At 40.6% G+C, this 27,333-nt stretch overlaps 1 protein-coding gene across 1 annotated transcript; it reads right to left on the bottom strand.

The window, feature by feature from the left end:
- Window positions 1-1,578: 1,578 nt before the first annotated feature.
- On the bottom strand, window positions 1,579-25,872 carry ZNF233 (zinc finger protein 233). The gene is made up of 7 exons (XM_058280383.2): window positions 25,807-25,872; window positions 25,627-25,690; window positions 24,831-25,246; window positions 21,370-21,429; window positions 11,085-11,211; window positions 9,585-9,677; window positions 1,579-6,031 (listed from the first exon to the last, which is right to left on the bottom strand). Exons 1-7 carry the CDS (start codon window positions 25,870-25,872, stop codon window positions 4,158-4,160), a joined length of 2,700 nt encoding a protein of 899 aa, XP_058136366.2. The 3' UTR covers window positions 1,579-4,157.
- Between the last annotated feature and the right edge of the window lie 1,461 nt (window positions 25,873-27,333).

Genomic DNA, 27,333 nt, shown 5'->3' with positions numbered 1-27,333 from the left:
GAATATGGTTTTCTCTTCCACATGAGTTCCAATCAAAATTCTTGGAATATATTTTTTACACGAATGATACTTCTCTCTCATGTGGATTCTGAGATAGACACAAATATCTGAATTCCAAATGAAGCTTAGTCCACTCATAACATTAATGGTGTTTCACCCTTATCACATTCATTATACTAATAGAATTTCTCTCCTGAAAGAACTCAGTGTGAAGTGCTCAGCTGTATGCAAAATCCTTTTCACACACACATACAATTTATAGGATTTCTCTTCCTTGTACACTCTAATGAATGTGGAAGTATTTGCTTTGGGAAGTTCTTTCCATTCTCATTCACACCTAAGGTCTCTCTCTTGAGTGCTAACTCCAGTAGACTTGAAAAATGGAGCTTGAACTGAAGCACTTCCATTCTCACTGTGCTTTAGTGTTCCTCTCCACTGTGTATTCTCTAGTGAACAATATGGGAACCCTGATCAAATCCCTCCCCACACTCCTCTGTATAAAATTTCTTCCCTGTATTATCACTGATGAATACAAAGAAATGACCTAAAGCCCAATCCCTATCATGCACATCACATCTGTAAGACTTCTCTCCTGGGTGAATTCAATGATGACTGTGGAGAAATGAGTTCCTTCTAAAATCCTTACTATGTTCACTATATTTATATTGTTTTCTCCTTGAGGGAATAAATTGATGTTTGGAAAAATATGAACTCATATTGTGGCCCCTATGAATGATAAGACCTGAACTCTTTCTGGAGTCTTTTCCACACTTGTCACATCTCTAAAACCTTTTTTCCACTGTAACGCTCAATTGAGTACAGGTATATGAAACGTTACGGAAACTAATTCCATAAGTCATTACAGTTATGAGGTTAAGCCCTTCATGGATATCTGCATGTTGACTTCAAAAAATTTTCCTATGAGTCATTGCATATACAAGATTTTTCTTCTCAGTGTTTTTGGGAACCCTCATCATCATGTGAGGGCTAACTGAAACTGTTATACCAATCATATCCATATAGTTGCTCTTCTAAATGGATTCTTTTATACCTTCTCTGAAAATTCTGAGTCTTAATTATTATACAGGTTTTTCTCCAAGATTCTGGGATATGGACCTCTATCTGGCCACTGCATACTTGAAAGACCACCACTCATGGTGAAGAAACATCTTCTTATAAATATTTGGAACCATCTCATTGAAATACATAATGAATCAATTAATTCACTGGTCCTTTGTTTTCAAATTTGCTGGTTGGATAGCTCCTAATATACATGATAATTCAATCTTCTTTTTTAAAAGATTCCATAAATTGATTTTTACTCCCATCTGCTATAGGGGAAAAAAGAATCCAGCCAAAAAAGCAAGTAAATGTAGTGGTAATGAAAAAGAAATGTAGTGGTAATGAAAGTGCATTTTCCCTGGACATCTATTCATATGTAATCTTGATACAAAGAAAAAGAAAAATATATGTATACCCTATTATCATCTATGATTTCATATTCTTAAAATCCTCATTTCAGCACACAGTACTACCTATGAGGTATTCTTGTCAAAAGTCTAATGTACCTCATCAAAATTTTAGATATATAACTTCCATTTATTAATAGAGCAAAAAGTTAAATGGCAAAAGACATATCCCAAGTGACAGAGATTATACAAAACAACTGACTCATGTTCTGTAATAGGTCAATAGTGGGAAAAAAAGAGAAAAGAAGCTGCTCTTCATTAAGAGGACATTAACAGACATAACACCCACAAGTATAGCTCTTGTTTGGATCCTGATTCAGATAAATAAAGTCCAGCTAACATGAAGTTGTCCACCCCTATTAAAACTATAAAACTTTGGGCATATTACAACAAATAAATGTAAGAAGACTCCAAGGGATGAAAAGGCAAACTGTCTAGGGGCATGGATCTTGAGGAACATGGCAGTGAGTCTACCTAACAAATATCCTGGGTGAGATGCTAGAGAAATCTGCAACTGGGAACTAACAGGGGAAAAAAATCCTGCTCCTTCTAGCAAAAGAACTGGGAAAAGAGTGACTTAGCAGAACAGAAAACCTTTGATAACACCAACCCTTCTCTAGCCAAACACCAATGGAAACTGCCTCTTCCCACCCCGTGAGGTCAGCAGCATCCAGTGGAGAAATGAATCCCCCACCCCCCACCTGACAACAAAGTGGAGCAATTGGGCCATCCATTCCTGAAATGGTGTCAGCAGGGCAGAGTGGAAAACCAAATTTCCATGCCTCCAGCTCCCACTCACTCCACTGCAGTAATAAGGCAGAATGAAAAGAACCTCATCAGCACTTAAATTCCTCCACCAGAGTGGTGTCATCAGGGATGAATGCAGAAAGAGGACTTGGCCCAAAAGATAGGATGTCTGCCTACCACATGGGAGGTCCAAGGTTCAAACCCAGGGCCTCCTAACCCATTTGATGAGTTAGCCCAGGAGCAGTGCTGATGTGCTCAAGGAGTGCCCTGCCACACAGGGGTGCCCCCGTGTAGGGGAGCCCCACGTGCAAGGAGTGCGCCCCGTAAGGAGAGCCACCCAGCGAGAAAAGAGTGCAGCCTGCCCAAGAATGGCACTGCACACACGGAGAGCAGATGCAGCAAGATGACACAACAACAACAAAAAATGAGACACAGATTCCGGGTGCCACTGACACAAGCAGACAAAGAACACACAGCAAATGAACAGAGAGAGCAGACAACTGGGGGGAGGGGGGGAGGAGAGCGGGGAAGGGGAGAAAAATATAAAATAAAAAAAAAAGGATCACATTTTTTAAAAAAGGATGAATGAGGAGCTGAATTTTCATCCTACCTAGCATTAACAAGGTGGAACCAGTCGGTCCTCTACTACAAACACCCTTCACATTCACTGGTGGCGGCAGAGCCCAGCAGGGAACTGAACTTCCACTCCCACCCAATAGCAAGGAGGTGGAACTCTGCTCTTTCCTTCCCCATCAATGGGGCCTAGTGAGGAACTGAACCCCCACCTGGATCTACATACTACCCACAAGGTGACTGCCTGCCAAAAAAAGAGAGGATTAAATGGGACCCAAAGTCTCACAACAGAATACCCAAAATGTCCAGGATGCAATAAAAATCACTCATCAGAACTACAACTGCAAGCAAGACAGTTCCATCCATGTGTCCCATGGGATCTAAGTCCCCTCTCAATCTGAAGCAGAGCATCACCATCCCCAAAACCTCAAGATTGAGGAATAGACAAACATAAGGGGGGGGGAGGTGCAACTACATACCAAAGTAGACATCATTATTCTAGTAATGGAAGAACTTGTGACAATGATATAAAGCCAGTGGTCACCAGAGGTGCTGAGGGGAGGAAGAGGGAAGAATGGGTTTAATATGGGACATTTTTGGGACATAGGAATTGTGCATGATATTGCAATGACAGATACAGACCATTATACATTATGTCAAAACCTATAAAATTGTGTGGTGCAAGTGAAAACCACTATGTAAACTGCAGATCATGTTTAGCAGCAATGCTTCAATATTTGTTCATCAACTGCAACAAATGTATATGTTACACTAGTGAAATATGTTGGTAATGGAGGTGTGAGGGGGGAGGGGTTGGGGTATGTAGGAATCCCTTATAGCTTCAATGTAACTTTTCTGTAATCTAAAGCGTCTTTAAAAATAAAGAAAAAAACAAAACAACCACATAAATGAAAGAACCATTACATGACACCAAGAACCAGAACAACAACTTGAATGAGAAAAGACAATCAACAGATGCCACACTAAGAAACTCAGATGTTAGAATTATATGACAAGGATTTTAAAGCAACACTTGTAAAAATGCACCTACTATTTTTCAGGCACTCATTCAAGGTCATGGTGATAGACCAGTAAACAAAGTTCCTGCCCCCATGGAGCTTACATTCTAGCACACATGGATTTTGTCATGTCCATCATTGTACTTTTGCTTAAATCTTGACCTTAATCATCATTTTTAAGGCCTCTTCTCTTGTGTAGACTCTGCTGAATGTGAAACCCTTAGTATAGGATTTCTCTGCAGTGTGTTCTCTTGAGAACTGTGACAATTAAAGCTCTGCTTTAAATACTGGCCATATTCATACAATAGGTTTTCTTCTATAGAACTCAGATGACTGTGGAAAATTAATCTCATTCTTGAATTCTTAAAACACTACATTTCAATTCTCTGCTGTGTGTAGATTCTGATGAAAAAGAGAAGTCTAAGTTCTGAAGAACACCTTTATCACACTCATGTCTACTAGATTTATCACCTTTATGGACTCTCTGATGAACCTGAAGACATGAACTCTGACTAAAGCCCTTACCACACACAAAACATTTGTATGGTTTCTCCCCAGTATGGACTCTTCGATGGGCTTGAAGATGTGACGCCTGAATGAAGCTCTTATCACACATGCCACATTTATAGGGTTTCTCTCCTGTGTGGATCCTCTGATGAACATGAAGGTAAGAGTTCCAAATGAAGCCTTTCCCACACTCTCCACATTTGTAGGGTTTTTCTCCTGTGTGGACTCTCTGATGGGCTTGAAGATGTGAACTCCAGCTGAAGCCCTTACCACATGCATCACATTTGTAGGGTTTCTCTCCAGTGTGGACTCTCTGATGGTCTTGAAGATGTGAACTTTGACTAAAGCCCTTACCACATGTCTCACATTTGTACGGCTTCTCTCCAGTGTGAATTCTCTGATGGGCCTGAAGATGTGAAATCTGACTGAAGTCCTTACCACATGTCTCGCATTTGTATGGTTTCTCTCCTGTGTGGACTCTCTGATGGGCTTGAAGATGGGAATTACGGATAAAGTTCTTATTACACACATTACATTTGTATGGTTTCTCTCCAGTGTGTATTCTTTGATGGGCTTGAAGATTTGAGGCCTTACTGAAGCACTTACTACATATCTCACATTGATATGGTTTCTCTCCAGTGTGGACTCTCTGATGAAGACCAGAATTCTGATTAAATGTCCTATCGCATACTCCCCATTTGCATCTTTTGTTCCCACTGTGGGTTCTCTGATGGGCTTGAAGTTGTGATGTCTGACTGAAACGTTTATTATACACATCACATTTATAGGCTTTCTCTCCAGTGTTGGCTACACAGTGAATGTTAAGATCTAAGTTATAATTGAAGCCCTTCCCACACCTGTCACACTTATATGGCTTCTCTCCTGTATGAATAACTTCATGTGCAGGAAGTGAGGAGTTCTGGTTGAAGCTCTTAGCATGTACCTGACATCTGTAGGGTTTCTCTCCTGTGTTGACTTTCTGATTAGTTTGCAAATGTGAAATCTGACTGAAGCCTTCACCACACTGCTCATTCCTATAGTATTTCTCTCCTGTATGAACACTCTGATGAATGGGAAGCACTGAGCTATAATTGTTGCCTTTTCCATACTCAATATATATGTGATGCTTCTCTCCTAAGTGCAATTGCTGGTGAAGTTCAAGATTAGAGCCAATGCTAATGCCTTTTAAATTCTCATCAGAGATTTGCTCTCCTGAGTGGATTATACCATGCTGGGGTGATTTCTTCAAGGCTTTTTCACAATTACCATGGCTACAAGTTTTCTCTTGTACTCTGTGACCATAATGATGATGACAGATCCTTCTCATAACACACTGATCACATTTACACAGTTTATTTCTTACATTAATTTGATAATTCTGTGACTCTCTCAGGTACATATTCCTCCAGAAATCCCAGGTGGTCCTATTTGGAAACTCTTTACTTTTAATACTATTGGAACTCTCCTCTTGAAGCTTCATTACATAGTTCTCATCTTCAGAAACCTGAACAGATTCCCCTGCCCACATCTGACAGTGGGAATCACCTTGTTTCAGCAACTTGGACCCCTTGCCTTGAGGATTTATTATCTCATCTTGATTTCTGTTTAATTTACTTGCAAGTTGTCCCCACATCTGCCAGCCAGTTAGGTCTTCAAATAAAAGGTATCTTAATGTTACTTCTTGAAGAGTCTCTATGTCCTTTTGATTCCTGTGTCCTGGAAGGATAAGGAGAATGCAGAGATGATTATGAGGACAAGTGATTGTTCAAAGAAAAAAAGATTTCTCCTACAGACCACATTGGGAGAGCATATTCAAGAACTGGAAAAGTCCAGCTTGACTTTATCATTGGTTTGCCATGCCTATGGAAACAGAGAAGTAGTCATTAACCTCCTATCCACTAAGTGTTTAATGGGACTCATTTAGAATTATACCAAGTCTTATGAATATGATCAAAGTTAGAAATAAGAAGACTGCACTGTAACAAAAAGATGTCCTAAAAAGATCTAATAGAGGAGAAACTTTACCCCCATGTCTGCAAGAAAAATTTAAAAATCCCTTCCTGGGAGCAGGTGTAGCTCAGTGGTTTGAGCACCTGCTTCCCATGTAAAAGAACCTGGGTTCAATCCCTGGTACCTCCTAAAAACAAATCCCTTCCTCTTTTTTGCATCAGGTTTACAGGATCTACATCATCTTTGATATTTATTAAGTCTCCAAACCAGGGCTGCACTCTACAACCTGCATAACTGTATGTGGCAACCAAGTACAAAATGTCTAGAAAAGCCTGAATTGATCTTTAACAGATGGATTTTCATGGGATGTCAAGAAATCCCAAGGAGGGCAGCGGACTTGGCCCAGTGGTTAGGGCATCCGTCTACCACATGGGAGGTCCGTGGTTCAAACCCCGGGCCTCCTTGACCCATGTGGAGCTGGCCCACGCGCAGTGCTGATGCGCACAAGGAGTGCCCTGCCACACAGGGGTGTCCCCCGTGTAGGGGAGCCCCACGCGCAAGGAGTGCGCCCAGTAAGGAGAGGTGCCCAGTGCGAAAGAAAGTGCAGCCTGCCCAGGAATGGCGCCGCCCACACGGAGAAATGACACAACAAGATGAGGCAACAAAAAGAAACACAGATTCCCGTGCTGCTGACAACAGAAGCGGACAAAGACACAACAAATAGACACAGAGGACAACGGGGGTGGGGGAGAAGGGGAGAGAAATAAATAAATAAATAAATCTTAAAAAAAAAAATCCCAAGGAGAAGAGGAGGTGTCCTCAGAAAAAGTGAGAATATATTTGCAAAGGAAAATACCTCCTCTATCCTAATAATGAACCCATAATATGGCACCTTTATTCCTTAAATCAATTATTAAATCAACATGGCAAACAAGTTATATTTGAGAGAATTTCCCCTTGATATCAATGAATTCCTAGTATACAATATTCGACTGGTGAACATAACTTGAAAAAAATTTAGGAAATTCATTTCCATAGCTGATATTTGCTATGGGAATGAAACTTTGCGCTCCTAATTTTTTTGGATAAACCTGAATGGCTAATTTTATCTTCTAGATTTCATAGACTTGTAACTGTACATACCAAAAGATATACACATAAGTCTCTCATTGACCCCTGCCTCCTGTTACTCATACCCTATTAAAGTCCCCTTCCACAGTGAATCAGAACTGGTCCGTGAAATCAATAGACTATGGTAGAATATAAAAAACATCTGGGTTCTGCCTTCTGCTCTTTTGGGTCACTTGTTCTGGGGAAAACCAGTAGCCATACCTTGAGGAGACTTGGGCAGCTCTAGTGAAAGGCCCACTTAGCAAGGAACAGCCCTGCTGCCAAGAACCACATGAATGAGCCCATCGTCGCAGCACATCCTCCAGCCCCAGTCATGCCTTTAAATGACTGAAGCCCAAGTCAATGTCTCATGAGATGCTAAACCAGGCTACACTGCTCCTGAATTTCCGACTCTCAAAAGCTGAGTAAGATAATAAATATTTGTTGTTGTAAATTGCTGAGTTGGGGGACAATGTGTTATACAGCAATAGGTAACTAATACAGATTTTGGTACCTGGACTTGGGGTGCCTTTAAAACAAAGCCTAAAACTGTGGGAATGGCTTTGGAACTAAGCAGTAAGTAGAAGGTAGAAAGCCTTTTAGGAGAGTATTAGTGAAGAGCCTTAGATAGACTTTTCATAGAAGTCTGGACTTTGAGGAGACTATGGAAAGGGAATAAAGGGAAGTGAGGACTTACATAGGTCAGTTAACAGGGAGGTGAAGATGGTCAACCCACCACACCAGGCAACAGAGAGTGCCTACAACTCCAAGCAGGAGAATCATATCCATCAACCATGTGGGATCTAAGCCCCCTCTTGATATAGAGGTGGAGTGGACATTACTAACCCAGAGTCCACAGGATGGAGGAATAAAATATGGATTAGAGTGACCTTACTGATATTTTACTATAGAACTATTGTGACTAGTTATGGAAGAAACTGTAGCATTGATCTGGAGAAAGTGGCAACGGTAGTAGCTGAGGGTAGGGAGAGGAAAGAAGAGATGAGATGTGGGGGCATTTTCAGAACTTGGAGTTGTCCTAAATGATATTGCAGGGACAGATGCTAGACATTATATATCCTGCCATAACCCACTGAATGGACTGGGGGAGACTGTAAACTACAATGTAAACTATAATCCGCATGGAGCAGCAGTGCTCCAAAATGTATTCACCAAATGCAATGAATGTGCCACAATGATGAAAGAGGTTGTTGATGTGGGAGGAGTGGGGGTGGGGTATGTGGGAACCTCATATTTTTTAATGTAACATTTTTTATGATCTATGTATCTTTAAAAAAAAAGACAATTTAATTTTTAAAAAATAGGGAAGTGAGGAAAGTGTTATTGGAAACTGGAAGAAGGGGGTCCTTGTTAGGTAATGGCATAAAATTTAGCAACATTGTTGCCTGCAGTTATGTGGAAAATAAAAAATGTTCCCAGCTGGCCAGTGCTGAAGGTGCTGCCTAGTTTCTTCTTCCTGCTTATAGCCGAACAACAGACCATTAAACAAAGAGGAGTAAATAATTGCTGATTTTAAATATTCTGAGCCTGATACCCTGATCATGAATGATTTAAAATTTAAGAAATGGTTTCTGAGTAAAGATCAAATCTAGCGCTTTCTCAGGATAACATGGTTTAAAGATAAAGTTAAGAGTGTGACTGTAAAAAAATTTTAAGACTTCAGAAAGATCAAAGATTGTGGCTCAGAGTACTGTTCAGTCAGTTAAAAGGCCTCTAAAGTGTTTAAGTGTGTGCCGCATAGACCCTTTCAATTAATAGGGACGTTAAAGCGCATGATCCCTCAGTCTTCTCAGCAGAAAGTAGTCCCTGGTGGCTGGAAGGTACTGAGCCAGAAGCAAAGAATAGGAAATGAATTCAGAGAGTAGTGGGTGGCCAGATCACATAGAGCCCCTGGAGGCCAGTGTAAGGATTGTGGATTTTACCAAATGAAATGGGAAGTCATGGGATGGTTCTGAGCAAAGGAATGATGTGATCTGACTTGTACATTTTAAAGGATTCCTCTGGCTAATGTGTAAAGAACAGACTGTAAGAAGGCAAAAGTGGAAGCAGGAGGCAGTGAGAAAGCTGTCCCAATCAAAATGGAGTATTGGTAGCCAGAGGCCTGAGCCAAGGTGGTAGCCTTGGTGAGATGGTGAGAAGAAAGTACCTAGGCCTATTACTTGCAAGGATTTAGCTGCATGGTTCTCACCCGAATGGTCATCTTGAATTTTTGACTCTATCATCAAAAGTGTCTCTTCTCTCCCCAATTGTAATATTATATCTGACTTGAAGGGTTGATATCCTGTGAAAAAGAAATGGCATATGTATAAGGTGAACACAGTAACGGCAAAAATTATTTAAACTTTAATTCCAACCCCATAATTTGCATGTATTTTTTTTAATATATGTAACTTTTTAAAAATTTCTTTCCCCTTCCCCGCCCCCCCCGCCTCCCCCGTTGTCTGTTCTCTGTGTCCATTCGCTATGTATTCTCCTGTGTCCACCTGCATTCTTGTCATGTGGCACCAGGGTAACTGTGTCATTTTTTGTTGTTGCATCAGTTCTCCATATGTGTGGTGGCACTCCTTGGTGGGCTGCACTTTTTTTGCGTGGGGTGGCTCTCCTTGTGGGGCACACTCTCTGCACATGGGGCTCCCCTATGTGGGGGACACCCCTGCGTGGCTCGGCACTCCTTGCGCACAGCAGCACTGCATGTGGGCCAGCTCACCACACGGGTCAGAAGGCCCTGGGTACTAACCCTGGACATTCTGTATGCTAGGTGGACACTCTATCATTTGAGCCACAACCGATTCCCTGCATGTATTCTTCATGGGTGAATGATGGTTCCCCAAAAGGAGTTTTCAACTGTACCTGCAAATGCAACTTTATTTAGAAAAAGTGTCTTTGCAGATGTAATTAAGATTTTGAGAGGAGATCATCCCTAAATCTAATGACCAGTGACCTTAGAAGAGACAGAAAGGCAGAGGGAGTGAAGAAAAAGACACAGAGAAGGTCATGTGAAGATGGAGACAGACACTGGAGTGATGCTGCCACAAACCAAGGAATGCTGGAGCCTACAGAAGCTGTAAGAGGCCAGGAAGGATTCTCCTCCAGAGCCTTTGGAGGGAGTGTGGCCCTGACGACACTTTGATTTTGGACTTTTGGCCTTCACAACTTTGAGAGAATAAGTCTCAGCTGTTTTAAGGCACCTAGTTTGTGGCAATTTGTTAGGACAGTACTAGGAAATTAATATGAGATCTAAGTAGTGTTTTTCAAAATTTTGATTGGGATCTATTGTAATGAATATCTTTTATGTTGTGATCCAGTACACAAATCCATAAATGTAAATCACTGCATCAAGTGATCAAGTGATCTGATTCTATCGATCATCACATCTCCTTCCCTGTTTTTACTCATAATTTTTGCACTATGTGTAGTTCCTGATGAGTTATAATATTTCTACTCTATTCTATTTCATCAAGCATGATAATGCTGCAACTCACTAACTGATTTCATAACCCAACTATATGTCACAACTGCAATTTGAAAAAAAATAGATACGGTATAGACAAAGTGTCCCACAGGAATTGGGAAACTCAGATCCCCAAGTTTAGGGAAGCATTTCCAGAGTCCCAAAGTCTTAAACATCTAAGGATACAAAGAGACTCCAAGGAGATGATATTTAGTGTCAGAGGGCGCCTGTCCTCACCCACAGAAAGTAGGTTCCTAAAGTTCTCCACCATCACATCTTGGTACATTTTCCTCTGGGTAGAGTCAAGCAGCCCCAGTTCTTCCTTGGTGAAGACCACAGCTACATCTTTGAATGTCACTGCCTCCTGCAATGCCAAACACACAACATGTCAATCTTACAACCACCATCCACTGGAAGAAGGCCAGCACTAAGAAGGTGGAGGATGCATGGGAAGCTGTTTTGGATTCTGGGGAACCTGAGTCAATTCTAAGTAGCTTTTCCACGTATGAATTTTCTACCTGTTATAGACCAGCGATATCGACCAGACTCAGATTCTGAATAAAGTTCCAATTGAGAGCTTTATTAGCCGCGCGGCGACTGCCTCCTCCTACGCAGAGGGGAGAGCAGCTCCGAGTCACGGGGGGAGTTTGCTTATACAGGCTTTTAGGTTCAGGGCAGGGGGCAATATCTCAGCAAGCAAGCATGTACGGAAGCAGATGTTTGCGGTTAATCAAGCGCTGGGAATTCTATCAGGGGAGATAAGTGGTTGGGAGTTTTGTTATTTATAAGGGTCTGAGTCAAGTTGGTCTAGGGGCTGACGACACTTTCTACAGGAGGCCTTGAGATAAGGTTTTACAGTCGAGGAAGCTTGTTACAGAAGTGAGATATATGCGGTTAGGGGGCTGTGGAATTTTCCTCTCGGGTGGGGGTGGTCACAGGCGCCTACGTCTCCACATTCCCTACTTCTCTTTAGCGGAGATTCAAACCCTTGAATTTGAGTACTCTCCAGTGTCCTGCATTGGCAAGCTTTGGTATGGGGTATTCAGGATTAAGAGCTTAATGGTTTGCACTCTCTCTCAGATAAATCGAGCTAAACAATTGATTATGAATGGGCCACAGGTTAACAGCAATAATAGGAGGAGTAAGGGGACCGAAAGGTCAGTGATAAGGGTTGTAAGCTATGGGGACCAATTAAATAAACTTTTATACCAATTTTTTGGTGGCTAACTGAGCCTTTTCTCATTTTTTTAATCGTTTCCAGACTAAGTTTAAGTCTTCTTTAATGATGCCGGAGTGGTTAGCATAAAAGCAACCAGTTTTTCCTAAAGCTAAACAGAGGCCTCTTTGTTTGAGGAATAATAAGTCCAGTCCCCACCAGTTCAGGAAGACTACCTCGGCTAAGGAATCAAGTGCCTCTTTTAAATGTGAAATTTGATATTCAAGGTTCTTGAGGTCCTGGGTAACTAGGGCTGACAATTGGCTGACATCAGAGTGACTTTTTACGAGAGCTGCTGATCTTACTGTGGTTGACCCAGCAATGCTCAGCCCAATTAGAAGGGGAACTAGGATTGGGGCCCTCTTGTACCAGTGGTGCTCAAGACTCGATGTTTCAAGATATTTTCTTTCAGTTTTTTCAGAGAGGTAATGTATGGGCCACTGCCTCAGTTTTTAACATTTTCCCGTTTTTGTTTTAGTCGAGGTGACCATGCCTGTCTTAGGTTGCCCTCCTCTGAGAGTCTTACCCATCATTGGCTACCGGCCAAGCTCTTCCACTTGGGGAAGTTACTGAAGTGCTTTTGCTAGCACCAAATCACTTACATGTCCCATGGCTGTTATTCTTTGCAATTTTTTCCGAAAACACCGTCCGGCACAGGTGAAAATTATGAGCAACAGAACAAACACGATCAGCCCTATTTTCAAAGCTGAGAGGAAACACCATGACCTCCACTAATTGACTGGGTTAAACCCTGCAATATGTGAAATCATATCTGAGAAAATATTCTTATCATTGGTTACATGAATTTGATTTTGAGACCATTTTTTATATTTTTCTTTGTAATTCCACCATTTCCAGAGAGATTCTACTTTCATAGCTGAACAAATGATTCCCAACTCTTTCTATACTATATCTGATGAATTACATGCAGAGTTATACAGAAAATTTCATTCCAATTACACTTCAATTTTTTTAACAAGTTTAAACTATACAATTGATCTTCAATATGCAAAACAGCCTATTCTAATTCATTAACTCAATTATTTAACTGTTTATCAATGTGATCTTGGCTATGCTATAAATCATGAGCATTTTATGCTAATCATGCCATGTATTGTTGAGTCTGTACTTTAACATAAAGTTACCATAGCAGTAGCAGCAGCTGTAATGATTTTAATCAGTCTCAAAATGCTTATAATAAGCAGTCCAATAAAGCGTTTAGTCCATTTTAAGAATTCTTGTACTATATGTAGCAATAACTGACTTTCAGGAGACGACTGCCAAATCCGCATCATTCTCACAGGTATCCAGATGCCTTTTTTTCTTCTGGCTATTGTTATTGTTTCTCTATCTTGCAACACACTTTCTGGTAGACATGTATACAAGGCACCATTTTCATAAAACAATGAATTATTCTTAATAGTTACTTTACGAGTCATGAAAACACACGGATCTTTAACACAGGCTTTAAAATGATATGTTTAAGGGTTAAGTACTGTTCTGTTCTATTTATATTTTTCAGCCATTCATACGGAGGGGCAATTCTAAGAAATATTTTCTACGAACTCTTTTGCAGGTCATGATTATGAGTGCTATTAGTTCAAGGGGTCAGTATTTACCTTTCTTTGCAATGTTAACAGTTCCTGCTACAATAGCATAAGGAGAGAGCACACAGGCCCAAAGCCCACAGACAGACACAAGCTGCAAGCTCACAATTCCAGAATCTGCAAAGCCAATGTGATGCATGGCAGCAAGTGCCACAGGTTATCTGAGGGCTCATTCTTCTCAAGAGCAGGAAAGACTCGATGTTAGTTACTGGCATTGGCGAGTAACAGGCAGCTAGAACTGCTGGGCTAGACACCACAAGGTTCGGTACTCACGATGCCTGTTTTTTTTTCAGTGGAGCCACCCTGCCTTTTTCCAGGTTTCAGCGGTAGGGACCTGGATCTTTATAAAGGCATCTGCGTTAACAGTTTTAAAAGGAATGTTAGTGGGGTGGGCAGGGACATAACAGACAGTCACCTGTTATTACTAGCAGGCATCCCAGATGTTCTTTCATAGATTTTAGGGTGATTTACAACAGTTTACTATTTCTGTCGTGCTTTCGGTACCTGCAATCCACCCCTGGATAGGGATGGCAGTTTTCAGATTGACCAGACATTATTGGATTAAATCTTTCACTTTTAGCAGGACCTCTTATGCTGCACATAATTGCTTTTTTACATTGTACTTTTGGCTTCTTTCTAGAATTGTGATTAAAACCCAAGGGGTACTTGTTTAGAATTTTGCCTTTGCCACAAACTCCACTCAAACCAAATATTGGTGCTTGCTACATTTAATTCATAGGCTAAGTTAATGTCTGCAATTTACTTTCTTTCTGTCATTTAAAGCAGCTTGCTGGAGATTTTCCCACTTTTATGAAGGATTTTTTCCCAATTAATACAAACAACGGCTTCAATATTTGAGCTAAATGAGGGATGAAAGATTTTTAGTATTTTACTAATATTACAAATTCTATTAACATGAGAAAACATTGTACTTTATTAATTACAGCAGAAAGTATAGTTTTATTTTACTCAACCAAACAACACTTAAGAATTTGATAGAGCAGCAGGTACTTTGCAGCTTGTTCTAATTGTTTGCGTAGTTCAGGCTTTTAAGATAAGATATTACTGTCTCTGATGTTTCCTTTAATTTTGAAAAAAGGATTACTGGTTAGTAACATTATCAGTAGGGTTTTAGCCACAGATTTTTTTCTACACAGCCAGATTATTATTACCATGCCAGGAGAGATGATTGGGCTATGCATATAGCCCCGAAAAGCACTGCAAAAGTTCATTGTTGAGTTTTTTCACAGATAGAGGAATGCAGGCTGGCTTGACCTGTCCAAGAAGACACTAAAGAAAGTTTTAGCAAGTTTTAAAACAAAGTGATAGCGATACAGCCATACATTAACTTTTTTGCAACAAACTAGCAATGTTTGGACTGCTGCATACTACAGTGTTGTTATTTTAATTTATGGTAAGAGGTTCTTTCTGTGACACATACTTTTTTATAATAATTAAAGCCATAATTAACCACATTGTACTTCTGTTTAATATTATGCTGAAATATTGGTAAATTTATACACTCTTAAGTATTCATTTGAACCTTTTACTCATACAACTTAAACAGAGGGTTGAAGGAAAAAAAACCTGTTAATTTTATAACACTTTTAAACACCTTTCATTCGGCTTATAACATATTAAATGAACTCAACTATTACTTTAATTTTTCTTTTAAGGTAAATAACAAATCTCTTGCAATTAGTTTGAAATAAAAAGCTACTTTTCAGGATTTGATTTTGAGAAAGCAGGTTTGAACATTATGTTCCTTTAAAAGAGATAAGACCTTTTCTTCTTCAAACACTGAGAAAATGATGAGGTTAAAGCACAAGAAGCTATTTTGATAAAACAGATTTTCTTTGTATACTGATTATTCAGAAAACTTTTACCAAAGCAGATTAATGACTTGAGAGATTTTGAGAAAGAACAAAATTTTCAACCTTGCATCGATACTAAACTCTTCAAAACTCTACAGACAGACCCACCAAATTTCACTCAACCTTAATTACAAAAATTCCCTTTCACAAACTTTCTACACTTTCAGCATTCATCCAGGCTTGTCCCACACTTTACTGTTCCCAATAATCAATCATCTCATTTCAGGACAAAATCTCCTCCCATTTCCCCAACAACAAAAACACATTCCACACATCCCACATACACAAGTTACCAGGCAAACCTCTTATAACATATAATTACCATTTACATTAAACTTTTCTTCACTTTAAACTTAGTAGCATGCAATACCAAAAACAGTCTCCCAGAAGCAAGTTGGCAGGGGAGGCTGGCCGCCAACAAGCCCTCCTGTTATAAAATTACCTTTTATTATTATTATTAATTCAGTTTTTGTTTAATAGTGAGTTTTTGTTTAATAGTGACTTTCTGGATTTAGCCATTTAAACAGTTTAATTTAAACAATGCTTTGTTAAACTTCTTATAATTATTTATAACTATATAGACTATAATTATACTACTTTTGTTGTAGAATTTGAGAGAGGTTCAATTATTTGCGTACAGAAAGGCCAGGACTCAGGAATGATTTTGAGAAGGAAAAATGGTTCATTGATGGCTGGCCGGACTCGGGTGCTTTCTGTTTCAAACACGAGCCCCGAACAAGATTTTAAGTTCTTTTTATACAGGGTGGGGAGTCAAATAGTGCTTTTAATCAAAGAAAACTACTTTCTTTGTTATTAAGTCTTTGCCTGAGTACCCGGTAGGTTTTGAATTAACATATTGCTCACACTTCAGGTGAGCTTGAATTAGCATTTTGCCCACATTCCATCTGGATGCAACTTTGAATACACAATCAATCTTACATCTTTTCTGAACAATTCAAAGCCCATATTACTTACCTGGATTTCTAGAGACTAGGCACACTTAGATATAGAATTAGATGATTTTGAATTTATGCACAGGCTATATCATATTTTTTATTTGAGGCCAAGTCCAAGTTCCCTTAAGTTTTAGCATTACCACCATCAGAGTTTCCGTGGACTGACTGGTATGTATAGAGTTTGCATTGCTAAATTGCCTCCTGGGACCGGAGTCGTTGCCATGGTCACCAAGAGCAGGACTGCAGCCTTTCACCGTCCCACACCCACAAGTCAGGACAGACAGTCTAGGTTAAGGTTATCTCTGAAGAGACAAAGAGCCTCCTACCCATAGCCCACATCACTTTAAGACAAATTTTATTTTCACAGAACACATTTTCTTACTTAAAATTACCACAATATCTTCTACAATTCACCACATGCATTTAGTTTCATGAGTTTATAAAAATTAGCCATCCTATTTTAGGGCAAAACACACCTTTTTGAAAAACTTACTAAATTTCAGTTAGCATTTCCACACATTTTTAACTTTCTCTAATATTCATTTTTACATCCGTCATTTTATTCTGTGAGGAAAAATAAACTATTCATTTTAATTTAGGCAAGAACTATTTTTTAAAGAAAATACACAGGAATTTTGTTAAGACTTACAATTTTTGTCATTGTAGAAATTCCATTAACATTCAAACTTATGTATTAATATAAGCACTTATTTAATATTTGGCCATTTGAATAGAGCTCTCCTAAAAATCTTTATTCATTAATTTATATCACCCAGAGGTATCAAAATACACACTGACATTGAACAAACAGATAAATACAAAACGATTACAACACACTAGCAAAAACACAGTTTACAATTGACTCATAATTTTTCACAAATTACACAGAACAGAAATACAAAAACACAAACAATTAAGACAGACGAAGAGACAAACCAGACAACCTGAACCGAAGTCAAGAGCAATGTCTCGCTTTGACCGGTAGGTGGGATCTATTTGCTGCGTCCAGCAGATCCAGTTCCCCACAATTCACAGACTCTGCAGAGGTTTTCCAGAAAACAGACTTACTGAAGGACGTCCCGTTTGCTGATCCTGGGCCCAGGAACTCCTGATGCTCTCCAGATAGAATTTAGGTGGAGACAATTTCCAGGGCTGGGTGGCATCCGGGGCGGAGGAACGTCTCTCTGAGGCCTTCCCCTAGACTGCTGGCCCATGCCCAGAACATACCTGTCTCCCTGAGTCTGAGGAGATCAACCCCGCTGGAGTGGGGGATCTTGTCGATCTATCTTGCTGGGGCCTCCAAATGTTATAGACCAGCGATATCGACCAGACTCAGACTCTGAATAAAGTTCCAATCGAGAGCTTTATTAGCCGCGCAGCGACTGCCTCCTCCTAAGCAGAGGGGAGAGCAGCCCCGAGTCACGGGGGAGTTTGCTTATACAGGCTTTTAGGTTCAGGGCAGGGGGCAATATCTCAGCAAGCAAGCATGTACAGAAGCAGATGTTTGCGGTTAATCAAGCGCTGGGAATTCTATCAGGGAAGAGAAGTGGTTGGGGAGTTTTTGTTATTTATAAGGGTCTGAGTCAAGTTGATCTAGGGGCTGATGACACTTTCTACAGGAGGCCTTGAGATAAGGTTTTACAGTCGAGCAAGCTTGTTACAGAAGTGAGATATATGCGGTTAGGGGGCTGTGGAATTTTCCTCTCGGGTGGGGGTGGTCACAGGCTCCTACTTCTCCACATACCCTCACATCAGAAGTTAATGAAATTAAAAAATAATCCCTGTATCGAGTTAAGACTCATTTATAGGTTCTCTACACATGGCTCTCTGCCCCTTTTATTTGAACCTATAATTAATACTATACTTGATAAATAAAAATCTTTGGTCCATCCATGTTCCATTAAGCCCTGAATTTCAGCAGAGCTGCAATACCTACTCTCCAATTCATTGGACTCACCCAGGACAACAAGGAGATCATGATGGACAATGCCCATCCCAAGAAACAGAGAGTGTCTGGAACTGCAAGCAAGATAGGTCCATCCATCTATTTCACTGGATCTAAGCTCCCTCTCTATTAGAAGCAGAGTGGGCATTACCACCTCCAAATCTTCAAGATTGGGGAATGAACAATAGACTAAAGTAGACATTATTATTCTACTATAGACTTAATATTCTAGCAGTGGAAGAATTCTTATCATTGATATAAAGTTAGTGGCCACCATAGATTCTGAGGGACGGGAGAGAGAAAAATAAGTGTAATATGGAGGCATTTTGGGGACATTTGAGTTGTCCTGCATGACACTGCAGTGATGGATACAGGCCATTGTATATTTTGTCATAATCTACAAAATTGTGCAGGACAGAATGTAAACTATAATGAAAACTGTAGTCCAGGGTTAGTAGCAATGCTTCAGTATGTGCTCATCAATTTTAACATATGTACCACAATAATGAGGGATGTTGTTGATGTGGGAAACTGTGGGAGGGGAGAGAGGATGGGGCATATGTGAAACTCATATTTTTTATGTAACATTTAAATATCTAAAGCTTCTTTAAAAATAAAAAAAAAAAATAATTGAAAAAAACAAGCTCTGTATGTTTAATTTGGTGCCACCAATATGTTTTCCTACAGTAAGTCCCACAGAACTGTAACTCTTGAATCATAGAGTACATGCATCTCACAATTCGATTGATGCTACCAAATTGTCCAAGAAATGTTGGGTCAACTTAGTTAGAGTCTGCTAATTTCTGTCTTTCCTTTCTCATCCACACACACACTAAACCTGGGTAATGTTACATTGTTACTGTTTCACAAACCAAAAAGCTTTCAGTCACCCACCCACCTCTGAAAACTATGAGAACAAACACAGTGTTGAAGTTAAAATCAGTTTTTTGAACCAGAATACTTCAGCTTAAGTCCAAAGCTCTGTCTCTTACTAACTGCATGACCTAAGACAGACATGCCTTTAAACTCTTAATTTCTTCATCTGCATAATGGTATCACTCTACAGATTAAATGAATGAATGCACTTAAAGTTCTTAGAAATGTGCTGCCTGGTCTGGTAGCCACAAGCTACATATGAATGTGTACATTTAAACCAATTAAAAATTAAATAAAATTGAAAATTTGGTTTCTCAGTTGTACTAGCCACATTAATCAGAAGAAAGCAGAAAGAGCTAAATATGAAAATGTAATCATATAGGGAAGTGGCTGTGGCTCAATCAGCTGGGCTCCCGTCTACTATATGGGAGGCCCTGGGTTCACGTCCCGGGGTCTCCTCATGAAAGCAGGCTCATCCGCACGCTGTAGAAAGCTGCCAGCCCGGGCGCCGCGGAGTGCAGCCCAGCCTGCAAGTGCCACAGAATGCTGCCTGGCCCGCAAGCACTGCAGAGAGCTGACTCAGCAAGGTGATGCAACAACAAGGGAGAAAAGCAAAAACGCAGAAGGGTGCGCAGCAACAGACACAGAGAACAGACAGCAAACAAGCCAGGGGCAGGCTAAAAATAAATACAGACACAAAAGAATACACAGCAAATGGAACCCAAGAGCAGACAGCATGCAAAAAGCCGCAAGGGGGGGGATAAAAAAAATTGTAATTATATATTTCCCATATCAGCCAGCAACCACACTCCTGGGCATTTATCCCAGGGAAATAAAAACATATGGCCACACAAAATCCAGTACATGATTGTGCATAGCCACTTTATTCTTAATCGTCAAAAACTGGAACTTACCCAATGTCCTTTAGTGGGTGAATGGCTAAGCAAACCATGGCCTACCAGAGTAGGGAATACCATCAACAATAAAAAGGAATGGATTACTGATATGCACACAACTTGGATGGACCTTAAAGACATGTGCTAAGTGAAAAAAGTCAATCTCAAAGGCTGTATACTGTATAATTCCATTTATATAACACTTTCAAAATGACAAAATTTTAGAGATGGACAACAGATTAGTGGGTGCCAGGAGTTAGGGTTGATGGAAGGGAGGAGTGTGGGTATGACTATGATGGGGTTGCAAGAGGAGATCTTTGTGGTGGTGGGATACTTGTGTATTTTGATTGTAAGTGGTAGTTACACAAATGTACACATGTGCTAAAACAATAAAAAACTATACACACACATTATACCAATGTCAATATCCTGGTTTTGATATTGTACTGTAGGTGTGTAAGATGTAACCACTAGGGGAAACTGAGTGGAGGGTACATGGAACCTCTATCTTTGCACCTTTGTGTAGCTTTATTAGTAGTTTCTCTAGGTATTACATGATATATACATATCACAGTCTACTGGTGTCAACATTTTATAGTTTAAGTATAGGAAACTATACTTAAACGTATAGGAAACTCACTTCCATTTAAGTTCCTTTACCCTACTCCACCTATAATTTTCTTAAAAATTTCCTCTTTATCAGAGAATGTTATAATTTCTGGTTTAACCATCAAAAATAATAGAAAACTCAAGAGAACAGTCATCTCTGTTTTACCCATTTCGTTGTGCTTCCTTCCTACCTGAAGTTCCAATCCTCCTTCTGTAATCTTTCCTTTCTGTTTAAAGAATTTCTTTTAGCTATCCTTATAAGAGTAGGGAAAATAGCTCATTGGCAAGCAGTGTAATAATTGTTTTTTATATCATTTTTTATTATGAATTTTATTATGAATCAAAGATGATAAAACAAACCAATACTAAAAAGGAAAGCCAAACACAAAAACAAAAAATAGGACAAATAGAACAGTAAGTAACTAGCACATAACAAATACCTGTTGTCCTCCTTTATCCCTCACAAATAAAAGGAAAAAAATGTGTCTAATCTTTGAGAAAAGTGATGGCATTTTAAGAGATGAAAATCAAAACTCAACTCACCTGAAACCTGGTCATTTTCTCTTGCTTCTCTGAGGAGGTATGAGTCCTAGGCAGGCAGAGCTGGAAATGGAGAAAGGAGCCATGAGACGCAGGCCCTTGTCCACACAAACTAAAAACAAAAAGTGACCCTCCCTTCAGCACATATAACTGACCTCTCAGCCAGGAGACCTGGAGCAGTGAACAACCTGCCCAACACTAAGCAACAAGAGTTCCTTGCAGCTCCCAGGGCTATCACTCTTGACTGGGCATCATGGGAAATGAAAATGGTGGAAATGTACTGGCTACAAGAATGGACTCTGGGACCAGAAGGTCTAAAGTCAAATCTGGTACAACTACTAACTAACCCTGGTTAAGTTAATTAACCTCTCCGTGCCTCAAGTCTGTCACCTGCAAAATAAGAATAACAATGTTTACCTCACAGGATTTTTGTGAGGGCCAAAATGTGAGTAGGTGCAAAACTCTTGTAACTGATATCCCTGAAACTGCAGAAAAGCAGATGGTTGTGACTCATAAAGCTGTCCTTGGTAATTTTTTTGCCACCATTTTTAAAAATTGAGGTGAAACAGAACATAAAATTAACCATTTTATTTTATTCTATTCTATTCTATTTTATATATATTTTTCAGAAGTACTGGGGATTAAACTCAGGACCTTTTACATGGGAAGCAGCACTCAACCACTTGAGCAACCACTTTAGTTCCCTAAAATTAACTATTTTAAAGTGAATGATATATGGGAGGTCCGCGGTTCAAACCCCAGGCCTCCTTGACCCATTTGGAGCTGGCCCATGCGCAGTGCTGATGCGCGCGAGGAGCGCCCTGCCACGCAGGGGTGTCCCTGTGAAGGGGAGCCCCACGTGCGGGGAGTGCACCCCGTGGGGAGAGCTGCCCAGCGCGAAAGAAAGTGCAGCCTGCCCAGGAATGGCACCGCACACACAGAGAGCTGACACAAGATGACACAACAACAACAACAACAAAAGAAACACGGATTCCCGTGCCGCTGACAGCAACAGGAGCGGACATGGAAGACACAGCAAGTAGACACAGAGAACAGACAACCGAGGTGGAGGGGCGGGGGAAGGGAAATAAATAAATAAACAAATAAATAAATAAAATAAAGTGAATGATATAGTGGCATTTAGCACATTACCAACATTGTGTAACCACCAACTCTATATAGCCCTCAGACATTTTCATTATCCCAAAAAAGCCTACACCCATTAAGTAGTTGCTCCTCCATTCCTCCCTCTCTTTGCCTGGCAACCACCAATCTGCATGCTGTCTCTATGAATTTACCTATTCTGCATATTCATATATATGGAATTACACACTCTGTGATCTTTTGTGCCTGGCTTCTTTCAGTTAGCAATAATGTTTTCAAGGTTCATCTACATTGTAGCAACTATCATTACTTCAATCCTTTTTATTAAATATAATATATAACAACATTCCACTGTACGGATATACCAATTTGTTTGCCCATTCATCCATCAATGCTATTTCCACTTTTTGGCTACTGTGTATAATGCTGCTCTGAACACTCATGGACATGTATTTGTTTCCTTATCTGTTTTCAATTCTTTAGAGAATGTTTTTGTCATCATTTTTATACAAAGGAGTCTTTTCATGACACCCACATTTTAGAGAATGTCCAGTGCTTGTCTTGTGAAATTCACCTTTTTCTCTGAAAAGGCATTAATTTTTGAATACTCTGCAACAGCTGAGGCTCCAGTACTCAGGCCAAAGTGAGTGAGATACAAGGACCAAAAAAATAAGAAAAGAAAATAGCTGTACAGATGGTTTTCATTGTTTTGTCACCTAAAATTTATTTTCAGGAAACAATTTCTCATAGCTCCAGCCTGCCTCTATACCCAGCTGCCAGCTGAACAACCACAGCAGCCACAACACTTAACTGAATAACATCTCTCTGCCAACCCTTGTCATAAGTTCTGGGGGAGGCTGGGAAAAAACCCACACAGTTCCCACAGCACGGGGATCTTCAGTCTAGGAGGAGAGACTGACCAGGAAACAAGTTAAATTCCAGAGGAGCAAACAAAATTTATAATCTTCCCTTATCTAACTGCAACTCTTTTGAGTTTCCTAGCTCTCTTGTGTAATAACCATGTTAATTTCCCTCTCCCTTGGTCTCCACATATTGTTGATAATCCATTTGAAGTCCTCTTGACTAATGTCTGAACTTTGCATTAAAATACACAAGGAAAAAAAAAGAGAGAGGGGTAGAGATATTATAACAAGACTGGCCAAATGTTAGCAATGGTTGAAGGTGGACAAGGGTTAATGGTTACATGAGAATTCATGAAATTATTTTCTCCAGACTGATGGGGAATTTTCATTATCATAATTTACCAAATATAAAAGTACTGTAAGTATGGTATGAATTTTTAAAAACATATATATACACAAAAACAACAAAATGTTTACAATTATTTCTACTTTCTGGGATTACAGATAATTTTTAGCTTTCTTCCTCAGATATTGCTCAAATTTGGTATATGAGCAAGCATTACAGAAAACATCAGAATACATACTACAATGTCATGTAAAAAAAGAAATTAATTAAAAGAGCATGTCCTCAGGTCCTCAAGTCCTAAATTACCGTCCTACTTTATTACCAAATAACACTCCCTCTCTCCCATGGGGATTACCATTTCTTAGGGCTGAAGAAGAATGTGCCATAAACGCATAAACGAAAGCATCCTGGGTTCAAATCTTAGTTCCATCTCTTCCCTGCTGCTTGATTTTGGGCAAATAATTTAAGGTCTTTCCGTATCATGTTTTCATCTATAAATTAGGGATAATAACTGTACTATGTCACACTGATGTATAAAAAGCCCTTAGAAGAATACCTGGAACTCAACATGTTAATTATTACTACTTGTTCATCACCATATATCCCATTCAATCTGTTTATTTTACAAATATTTAAAAATTTTTCCCAGGGGAAGAACATGCTAACGAGTGAAGGAAATCTGTCCTACAGATAGCAGAAATACACAGCAGATTAAGACTTCTCACGGTGGGATGATATTACCACAATCCCACTTTGAGATGTCAGGGTTTAGGATGGATAGGAAGGAGGCTGGAGTTACGACTGTGCCTCTGGTCCAGGATAAATCACAGTGGGTGAAACCCATTCCTTACTTTTTAAAAAAGGGGTGGAAGAGGAAAATCACTAGGAATCCCCAATAGCCTCACTTGCTGCAGGGATGAGAGAAAGGCCAGTGGCGCTGCAGTTGAGCTCCGACCTCATCCCGGGTTCACAAAAGCTTTCAGGGACAAAGGGGTTCTCGGGGAAGAAATAAGAGTAGCAACAACCCGCTACTAAGCGCCAGGGGAGGGTCTAAGCATTTTCACCTCTATTCCTGTCATTCTCACGACACCCCTAGTAGGTAAACTACTATTATTAACCCCATTTTACAGAGCAAAAACGGAGAAATTTACTCTTTCAAGATGATATCGCCAGACGGCGGCAGAGCGTGCGGAAAGGGCGGGGGGTGGGATGGGGTTGCGGGGCGCCGCGAAGACCCCCGAACCCGGCGGGCCACGACTCGGGCCCGCCCCCAGCCAGCCGCCCCACACGCCGAGGGGCGCAAACTGCCGCCTCCGCCCGCAGGCCGCGCCCGCCACGGCTGACCGCGCTTTCCCGTGCACGAGGGCAGGGACGACACCGCCAGGCCCCACGCCCAGGCCGGACGCCCAGGCCCGGCAAGCCCGGAGGGGCGGCGCGGCGCGGCGCTGACTCACCTCCCGGCGGGCACTGGGCGCAGCGGCCGCTCCACCGCAGCGGAAGCGCCGCCGCGCGGCCAGGGACTCACTTCCCAGAATCCTCCGCACCGAGCCGTCAGGCGGCGGGGCCGCTCGTTTTTTTGGAGTATAAGCATGTTCAAGTGACCGTTCTCAGACTCTATTGGCGCCTGGACTTTATTTTCTTTTTCTTTTTTCTGTTTTTCTTTTCTCTTTCCTTCGCTTTCCCACCTTCCCACCCTCCCTTCTTTGCTGCCTGTTTTCTTTCTCAGTTTTTAAATTACGGAACTAATAAGTGTAACTGTGAAGTACACGTGGCCATATTGGACAGAAGAGCAAAGTTTGCAATCAGAAAATGAAAGTGATGTATAAGATATAAGTGGAGCTCCCTAACGGGACTGGGTTGGGCTTTCACAGGACACAGATCGAAAGGAACAGAGGATCTCAGACTTGGTTTGAGTCTACTACCTTCTTCACACGTGCCTGGTTCCACCTAGATCTCTGATAACATAACCTGGCATGAGATACCAGTCCAGATGCCGAGAACCCTGATCAGGCTATAAAACAAATAACAAAAGCTTCCAACTTTTATAGGTTTAACTGTTTTGATGAGGTGTGTTCTGCCCCTGAACTGGCAGGAAACTGAAGGGAATACTGTAAATTGGAAAAGAACCTGGTTATATCTTTTAAATGTTTCTTCCTTGAGTTCAGCTTCAAACATCTCATAATCTACATTCATCCTGCTCTTGACATCATAAACGCAGCAGACTGTCCTTTTATTTATTTCTCTCCCCTTCCATCCATTCGCTGTGTGTTCTGCATCCGCTTGTATTATTAGGCAGCACTGGGAATCTGCGTCTCTTTTTTGTTGTGTCATCTTGCTGCGTCAGCTCTTCGTGTGTGCAGAGCCACTCCTGGGCAAACTGCACTTTTTTCATGCGGGGCGACTCTCCTTACAGGGAGCACACCTTGTGAGTGGGGCACCGTTACATGGGGGCACCCCTGTGTGGCACAGCCCTCCTTGCGCATGGCAGCACTGTACATGGGCCAGCTCACCAAACGGGTCAGGAGGCCCTGGAGATTGAACCCTGGACCCTCCATATGGTAGGTGGATGCTCTATCAGTTGATCCACATCCGCTTCCCTAGACTGTCTCATTTTTCTACAAACATACTGAAATTAAGGAGCCATGGTTATCCCGTGGGGGGCTCCTGTCCATATAACTAATAAATTCTACTCCTGAAAGCATGCACTGGCCACCTTTCTACTGATAAAGAACATAAAAGCATTTTAAACTTTATTATGAAGAAGTAAAAGAATAGTAAAATGAACCTCCATGCCCTCATATTCCAGATTCAGCAATTATCAGTACTGTCACCCTTGATTTATTTATGATTTCTGTCGGAGAATATGCAGCGCTTACTGGGATACGGAGACTGACTATAGACAAAGAAAGATTTATTGAGAAGCTCTTCCAGTGGAGGGGGTCTGAAGAACAGACTTTAGCCCACACGTGGAAGGGGGGGACTTGAATTTATACAGAACTTTCCTAGATGGGGAAATGATAGTTGGTGGGAGGGGGTTGAGGGTCCAAGTGAAGTGCAGGGGCCAATGGAAAGCCCTTAGAGGTGGAACTTTTCCTGATAGTGACTAGAAGATAGTGGATTAGGGAGTTATGATTTCTTGGAATGCTGCAGGAGCAGATGTTTCTTTGTTTTGTAAGAATTTTATCTCCCTCTGATATGTAGGTAGGGAAGGTTTCCATTTCCCTTTACTTCCATCTCTATGTAGTTTCTTTATTTAACCTGTGGGGAAATGCCGTGCCCTTAGGCACGCAGGCTTATGGGAGATGGGGTTAGCCTTTCCCCAGTGCATATCAGGGGAAACTGAGCTACAGTTTGTTCATTATTGCAAACCTCTTCATTTTATTTATGTATGCCTATGTACAAAATACATTTTTCATTTTAACATTTCTAATCAGTTAAGTGGCATAACTTTTATAAGGTTCTACCATCATCACTTTCCATTAATAAAACTTCTTTATCACCTGATACAGAAACTCTTTACCCATTTAAGGAATAACTCCTCAGTGCCCCTCTCTAGCTGCTGCTAATCTCCAATCTACTTTCCATTATTCTGTTTATTCTAGATATTTCATTTAAATGGAATTATACAATATTTATCTTTTTGGGTCTGGCTTA

This window comes from Dasypus novemcinctus, chromosome 18 (genome assembly GCF_030445035.2).
Source record: "Dasypus novemcinctus isolate mDasNov1 chromosome 18, mDasNov1.1.hap2, whole genome shotgun sequence".
In the NCBI taxonomy this organism is placed as follows: Eukaryota; Metazoa; Chordata; class Mammalia; order Cingulata; family Dasypodidae; genus Dasypus; species Dasypus novemcinctus.
This window is presented reverse-complemented; position numbering and strand designations above follow the sequence as displayed.

Excerpts from the sequence above, each read along its gene's own strand:
- ZNF233 (XM_058280383.2), bottom strand. The coding sequence starts at position 25,872 with ATGAATGTAGATTATGAGATGTTTGAAGCTGAACTCAAGGAAGAAACA. Across the intron at positions 9,678-11,084 it reads TAGGAACCTACTTTCTGTGG|GATATCAACCCTTCAAGTCA; the intron begins GTGAGGACAGGC and ends TCTTTTTCACAG. Across the intron at positions 6,032-9,584 it reads AATTCAAGATGACCATTCGG|GACACAGGAATCAAAAGGAC; the intron begins GTGAGAACCATG and ends TTATCCTTCCAG.